The sequence below is a fragment of the Bufo gargarizans genome, chromosome 3 (genome assembly GCF_014858855.1).
Source record: "Bufo gargarizans isolate SCDJY-AF-19 chromosome 3, ASM1485885v1, whole genome shotgun sequence".
NCBI classification, from domain to species: Eukaryota; Metazoa; Chordata; class Amphibia; order Anura; family Bufonidae; genus Bufo; species Bufo gargarizans.
The window spans coordinates 237,437,182-237,445,262 of record NC_058082.1 but is presented as its reverse complement, the minus strand read 5'-3'; the positions used below and the strand labels follow the sequence as shown (position 1 = coordinate 237,445,262).

The window sequence follows — 8,081 nt, the reverse complement described above, 5'->3', positions numbered from 1 at the left end:
CCTTGTGACTAGCACTGTTATGTGGGCACTACGGCTGGGTGGGAGGTGGCACTGTGTCAGGCACTGTTATGGAGCCATGTGACTAGCACTGTTATGAGGGCACTACGGCTGGGTGGGAGGTGGCACTGTGTCAGGCACTGTTATGAGGGCACTATGGCTGGGTGGGAGGTGGCACTGTGTCAGGCACTGTTATGGAGCCTTGTGACTAGCACTGTTATGAGGACACTTGCACTGTGGCTGGCACAGTATTATAAGAGCTATGCACTGCTGTAAAGGGGGCAGAACCGCTATGTGTGGGGGCAATAAGAGGGCCTAACTATTGAGTAAGGGCATAACTACTGTGTGGGGGTACTAAGGGGACTGGACGGTATTGGACATGTGTAGGAAGACATTGGGCATGTAACGTCACTGCTATTGTCCCAACTTAGGAAAGCTGGGAGGTATGGGTTGGCACTGTTAAGGGGGCACTGGCATAGTGTTGTGGCTGGCAATGACATGAGGTCACTGTAGTGGGCAGAGTTATGGTGGCACTATGGCTGAAACTCTTGAGAGCCTGGCACAGTGTCTGGTATGGTCAGGGAGTACAGTGTGGCTGGTACTGCTATGGTTGGCACCGTTATCTGATGGGCAGCATACACCTTTACAATCAGCACGTCGTGAAGCCGCATTACAGGGCGAGGAGTCCCGGAGACCGGTGCCAGTCACGTAGAGAGCCCCCTGCTAGCGGCAGCTGCCTAGTACCTGGCTGTCCGGGCACAGTACGGCGGGGGGAGGGGCCGTACAGTTGGGCTCGGGGCGGCGCTAGAGAGCCTGGCCAGTGCCCGGGAGTGTGACTGGGGCGGGCCTGTCAGCTCGGCTGTACGAGTTATGGACGCTTCGCCTGATCTCTCCCGGCATCTGGTAAGTGTGAGCCCGCAGCCTGCGGAGACCGGGTCCGCCCAACTAGCGCCATGTCTGCTGAACTTTACCCAGTGTCCGGCCGGGGACTTCAGTGTGGCACACCCAGCGGCAGTGCCCGTCCAGGGGGCAGCGTGACACACCCAGAATACATGGACATGGGGGGTAGTGAACCATCATCCCCCACTGTGAGGGGAAGGAGCTGGGACATCTGTGGTGGGAGCACTGGTAGTTTAGTCACTTGCATTAGTTTACTCTTCACTGACAGTATTATACTCTGGGTGCCTTCCTGTTCCTACTATACTATCTGAGATATAGCTATGGTTATGGCAGACTGGCACTACCAGTACAGGGTTTATAGCATGCCTCCCAACTTTATACATGGCAGTCTGATTTGTGCCCCTACACAGTCATTATTCGCCCCTGCTGCCCATGCACAGTAGTTGTGTCCTCTTAGTTCTCCCACACAGTAAACTGCCTCCATAGTGCTCGTACACAGTAAGGCCTTGGACACGAATGTATTTTCTTTCCGTGTCCGTTCCGTTTTTTTTTTTTTTTGCGGACCGTATGTGGAACCGTTCATTTCAATGGGCCCGCAAAAAAACGGAAGGTACTCTGTGTGCATTCCGTTTCCATATTTCCGTTCCGCTCCAAAAAAAATAGAACACATCCTATTATTGTCCGCATTACGGACAAGGATAGGACTGTTTTATTAGGGGCTAGCTGTTCTGTTCCCCAAAATACGGAATGCACACAGGCGTCTTCCGTATTTTTTGCGGACCGCAAAATGCATACGGTCGTGTGCATGAGGCCTAATTATTCCCTCTTACTGCCCCCTGTACATTAGTTGTGTCCCCTTAGTGCCCCTATGCAGTAGTTATGCCATCTTAGTGCCCCCACAAAGTAAAATGCCCCTTTAGTGCACTCACATAGTAGTTATGCCCCCACACAGTAGACTACTCCTATAGTAGGGCAGCACCGTGGTTCAGTGGTTAGCATGGAGTTTGTATGTTCTCCGTGTTTGCATGGGTTTCCTCCCACACTCCAAAGACGTAGTGATAGGGAACTTGGATTGTGAGCTCCTTTGGGGACAGTGTGATGATAATGTCTGTATAGTGCTATGGAATATAGCAGCGTGCGTAAAATAAATAGTGCCTCCAGACAGTGAAAGGACCGTCTAGTGCCCACACACTAAAGTGCCCCTTCACGTCCCTACACAGTAAAATGCTCCGATAGTGCCCCCACACAGTAAATTGCCCCTTAGTGCCCCCCTTACAAAAATTTTGTCCCCTTAGTGTTAATAAAATAAGGCTACTTTCACACCAGCGTTAAGATTTTCTAGTATTGAGATCCGTCATAGGGTCTCAATACCGGAAAAAAACGCTTCAGTTTTGCCCCAATTCATTGTCAATGGGGACAAAACGTAACTGAACAGAACGGAATGTTCCAAAATGCATTCCGTTCCGTTCTCATACCGGAGAGCAAACCGCAGCATGCTTTCCGTCCTGAGATGCGGAGCAAGACGGATCCGTCATGACCCACAATGTAAGTCAATAGGGACAGATCCGTTTTCTCTGCCACAAAAGAAAACATATCCGTCCCCATTGACTTTCAGTGGAGTTCATGATGGATCCATCTTCGCAATGTTACAGATAATACAACTGGATCTGTTCATAACAGATGCAGATGGTTGTATTATCAGTAACGGAAGCGTTTTTGTTGAACCCTGCCGGATCCAACAAAAACGCTAGTGTGAAAGTAGCCTAAAAAAGTAATACTCATCTGGCCCCATTCCCATGAATGGAGAACATCATGCTGTCCCTAGCAGCCGGCTTGATGCGGTGATGTCATTCGCACAGGCCAACCCCCTGACCAGGGTGTGATCCTTGGCCTGTCCGCTCAGCAGGCACAATGACCTCACCAGCTTCCTGCTTCACCATTCCATTCAACTGGACCTTCCTCCTGAGGACGCAGATACAATTGAGATTGGGACACACCTCAGCCATCCCCGGACCACAGGGCATCCACTAATATACAGGACTGTCCCACCGGATCGTGGACTGTTTGAGGCAAAAGTGAGAAATATGGGGTGTTCAACGTCATCACCCACTCCCCCCTATACAAAGCTTGTCCTTGGCATCACAGACCTACGTCCTAGCTCCATCATTGCTATTAGATGGCAATGTTATTTGTGCACTGGTATTAAACTTGGATGATCAGCTGTTAAAAAACGTATGTAACATGAATAAGTCTTATGACAAAAGGTTGCAGTGTGGTTCTGCCTGCATTGCAACCCTTGTTGTGCGATAGTCGCAAGAAATTCAGAAAATTAGTTTTTTTTATGACTGCGTGCCATGGCAACTTCTGGGCAGCGACCTGATGCCATTTCCATTCATTAGTTGCAGTGCTGGCAGCATTACATTGCAATTTTTGACCATGCAGTGGTGATGCCAGTTTGTGCGGCACATTGCCCGGCTGCAGTGGTCACATGCTGGTACAGTGCATTATCACTGTTAGGCCTCATGCACACGGCCGTCGGGCGGCCTTTCCGTGCAATGCATAGGCAACATCCGTGCGGCCGGACCCATTCAACTTGAATGGGTCCGTGATCTGTCCGCACCGCAAAAAAAAAGACATGTCATATTTATTTGCGGTGCAAAACAACGGAAAGAAACACCACGGAAGCACTCCGTATTGCTTCCGGTGTTCTGTTCCGTGACTCAGTTTCGCATCTCCGGAATTGCAGACCCATTGAAGTGAATGGGTCCGCATGCGTGGTGCACACGGCCGCCAGCTGCGGATTGCCGACCCGCCAGTTGCGGGCCGCAATACAGCCGCCCAACGGCCCTGTGCATGAAGATAGAGACTGATGGAGGGGGTGGGTAAAGGTCCGTTTACATGGGCAGACACAGCAGGCAATTATCAGGAATAAACTAATCGATAATTTCCTGCTCATCAGAGGAGGTGAGATCTGCATTTACATGCTCAATCACCTCCCCTGCATAGGGGTGAAGGATCTCTGCATCCACTCGTCTGCATAGAGATCTGTTAAGTCACCGCTGCGGCTTGTGATTGGCTGCAGTGGTCACGTGTCCCTATGTCTAGGATGTTAATATCAGTGCAGTGGGGAGCTGAAGTGCTGGTCCACGAGCCACCCAGACAGGGACCAGATGGGTAACATCGGATAACGTTGTCTGGTTTGCCGATATTGATGATCTGCCGGGGCTGCAGTCATCAAGTTGCACAAGTTATTAGGAGTGAAAGCTGTAATTACACCGCACCGCTGCTACAATGTCGATAGCGTGCAGATAAACATTGATGAGGATGCAGCGCTCGCACGAATGCCGTGGCCCCTTCAAACAACTGGTGGTCAAACCCCCGCCGATCTGATATTGGTGACCTGTCCTGACGACAGGTCATCAATATAACAGAACCGGATAACCCCTTTTACTGCCGTGTTTCTTCATTGAGAAACAATACCCCTCCAGCTACTACACGTTAAATAGCCTGGATGTATCTCAATCAGCTAAGGGTTATAGACTTTACGTCACTATTGTCCATTTCCAAGATGCGTATGGTTGTTAGGTTAGTGCTGCATGCAGAATATGACACCAGCGTCTTGGGAAAGTGGTTGGAATGATTAATGGGCGCCATTTAAAAGGCACACAAGTCCGGTTATAAGAACTGGTCAAAGTAGTATAAACGAGAGCAGCGAGATTAACGTGAAAAGGAAATGAAATATTTCACTGCTGTAGGTTCCACCGTGTTTCCAGGATGACAGAACGGAGCAAAATCCTAGTTTGCTATGTTTTCCTACGCTGAACATGTAAGGCTACTTTCACACTGGCGTTTTGGCTTTCCGTTTCTGAGATCCGTTCAGGGCTCTCACAAGCGGTCCAAAACGGATCAGTTTTGCCCTAATGCATTCTGAATGGAAAAGGATCTGCTCAGAATGCATCAGTTTGCCTCCGTCCAGTCACCTTTCTGCTCTGGAGGCGGACACCAAAACATTGCCTGCAGCGTTTTGGTGTCCGCTTGATGAAACTGAGCCAAGCAGATGCATCCTGACACACAATGTTTTCTCTGACACAATCTGGCACAATAGAAAACGGATCGGTCCTCTATTGGCTATAGAAGACATTATACATCCGGATCCGTTCATGACGGATGCATATATTATTCCAACTGATCCGTTTTTGCAGATCCATGACTGATCCGCCCAATACACGAGTGTGAAAGTAGCCTAAATTACACACAGTATGGTGTATGCTGTAGTAATAAAACGTCATATACAGGCACATAATCCGCTCGTGTCACAGAGTTCCACTTTATCTGTTCCCTGGTTATACATAGCTCTGATAGGGGAAATGTCATGGGCAGCAGTAGTGATAAACGTCCCGCCCAGCCTGCGGATTCTGTCCAGACACAGTCCTCTCTGTGCTCCCTCGCCTAAGGCCTTTCCCTCTTCATTCATTGTCTTGGTTTGTGCGCTGCGGCCCAGCTCCTACATAACTGAGCACTCACATAGCTGAGACGGCTGCACCCTTGTCACTTCTCCAAGTACGCTGTGACTGATCCAGATTCCACTACCAGTATCCTTTTATTGCTTTACTGACTGAATGGGCCTTAGAGGAAAGTTGGCTAAGAAGCCTCGCTATAAAGTAAGTAAAGGGGGTGTGTAGTGTAAGACCCTTTTATTATCCCCCCCCAGTCTGAAACCTGTATGCATTAGCCAAATGGAAAGTTACAAAAATACATTGAAAAGAAACCTTTACTCATCTAGCCCCTTTTCCCCTATAGCTCTTCTGGCCTGCTTCTTCAGACACATGCCAATGAGTGACGTCACCAGCTGTGCCCATCCACTCCATTACCGGCATCTAATTACAGGGGTCTCCATAGACTGACTACAAGAATTAACAAATAAAAGATTAATCAGGCTACAATAATGACAAATAATACAAAATCGCATAAAATTAGCAGTGCATTGCATTCTGACGTGTGTCATTTTATACGCCACTAGTTAGTTATCATTGTGGTATTAAAAGGGTTTTATGACATTTTACTACTGATGACTTATCCTCCAGTATCTGGTCCTACACCTGAGACCCCTGACAACACCAGGGGTCCTGTGAGCGCCGCGCCCTTCTCCGTGCTCACCAAGCACAGGGCCGTACATTGTATAGCGGCTGTGCTTGGTATCTCGCTCAGCCCCATTCACTATGAACGTGTCATAGGAGAAGCTGTGAGAGGGTCGCAGCACTACTGCAAGCGCTGTTGCCTTCTCAAACAGCTGATCAGCTAGGGTCCCAGGTGTCGGACCCCACTGGTAAGATAATGATGACCTATCCTGAGGATAGGTCATCAGTTATGTCTCGGAAAACAGCCAATTATCGTGTAAATTCTCGTTAAATCAAGCGAAACTGCCCGATTATCGAGCAGTGTAAAAGCAATGAACGACAGAGTGACAACCGACGGTAGATTTCTCGTTGGTTCAATCGTTTGTGTGGGCACAAAAATTATCATTGGACATTGAAGATTTCATACGTGTAAACAGGAAACGCCTCATTCGTCGCTCAGTCGTACCAATCATCTACTCGTGTAGACGTAGCTATAGACTACTGCTTCCCCAGAATGTGACTGGAAGTAAGCAAAATTCTAAAAGTCTTATCATTTGTCACCATCTTATTAACCCCATCTTAGTAAAGTGACATAACTTTTGCACCCTGACATAATTTCTAAAGGAGTGTCGTACAGGACAGTCGCCTCAAGTATGTGTTGTTCAAAGTACCTTACCCAGAAAACCTGATGATCACAAACTCCCATACAAGAACAACCTGAATTGTTGGAGTTTTTCTGTATGCTTGGAAATATAGCAGTAACAATAAAGATGTTTGGGTTCATTTAGCAAACTGGTGTAAAGTAGAACTGGCTTAAGTTCTTTCCAAAGCAATTGTCAAAAATGAAAGGTGTAATCTGATTGGTTGCTATAGGCAACTAAGCCAGTGATAAATGACCCCACTCATATTAAGTGTATGTCATGATATCATCATTGTAGACCATGCTTAGGCTTCGTTCACATCACTATTCAGACTTCCCGTTCTCCTGCTCCGTTTAGGAGCAGGAGAACGGAAAGGACGGAGAAGGCATATAACTGAGCAAAAGGACCCCATAGAGTATAATGGGCGGAGACAAAAGTCCTGCATGCACAACTTTTGTCTCACTTCCAAATCATCTTCTGAGCGGAAACCTAACGGACCCCATTATAGACTATGGGGTCCTTAGGCTCCGCTATGTGCCTTCTCCGTCATTTCCCTTCTTCTACTCCTAAACGGAGCAGGAGAACGGAAAGGCTGAACAGTGATGTGAACGAAGCCTTATATTAGTTGTTATTTGTATACAATGCATTCAGAAGATTTTCAGACCCTTTCATTGTTTCACATTTTGTTGTAGCCTTGTGCTAAAATACAAATAAAACCAAACACTCAATACCCCATAATGAGAAAGGGGTAACAGAATTTTAGTAAATGTATTAAAAAGAAAAAACTAAAATTTCGCATGGACATAAGTAGACCCTTTGCTATGTCACTTGAAATTTTGGGGGCCCCCTTTTATATTGATAATCTTTGAGATGTTTCTACACCTTGTTTGGAGTCCACCGGTGGGGACATGATTTGGAAATACACAGCTTTGTCTAATATAAGGTATCACAGCTGACAATGCATATCAGAGGAAAAAAACAAGCCACCAGGAAGAAAGAACTCCTTATAGAGTTCTAAGACAGGATTGTGTGGGGCCACAGGTCTGGAGAAGGGTACATAAACTTCTGTTGCACTGAAAGTTCCTAAAAGCACAGTGACCTCCATTATTCTTAAATGGAGAAAGTTTGGAATAACTAGAACTTTTCTTAGAGCGGGCCACCCAACTAAATAAATAATCAAGGTAGAAGGGCCTTGGTAAGAGAGGTTACCAAGAACCCAATGGTCACTCTGGCAGAGCTCCAAAGATCCTGTGTGCAGATGGGAGTAACTTCCTGAAGGTCAACCATCACTGCAGCACTCTACCAATCTGGGCTTTATGGCAGGGTGGCCAGTGGCTTAGTAAAAGACACATGAAAGCCTACCTGGAGTTTACAAAAAATCACCTAAAGGACTCTCTGGTCTGATGAAACCAAGATGGAACTTTTT

The 8,081-nt window shown here is 47.3% G+C and overlaps 1 protein-coding gene across 1 annotated transcript in view; it reads left to right on the top strand.

Moving 5' to 3' along the window:
• Positions 1-771: 771 nt before the first annotated feature.
• Positions 772-8,081, top strand: part of LOC122930863 (septin-10-like) — a 56,978-nt gene continuing 49,668 nt past the window's right edge. Inside the window, exon 1 of the mRNA XM_044284531.1 lies at positions 772-900. Within this exon, the coding sequence (XP_044140466.1) occupies positions 868-900 (33 nt within the window). The 5' untranslated portion in view covers positions 772-867. The remainder of the gene's footprint in view (positions 901-8,081) is intronic.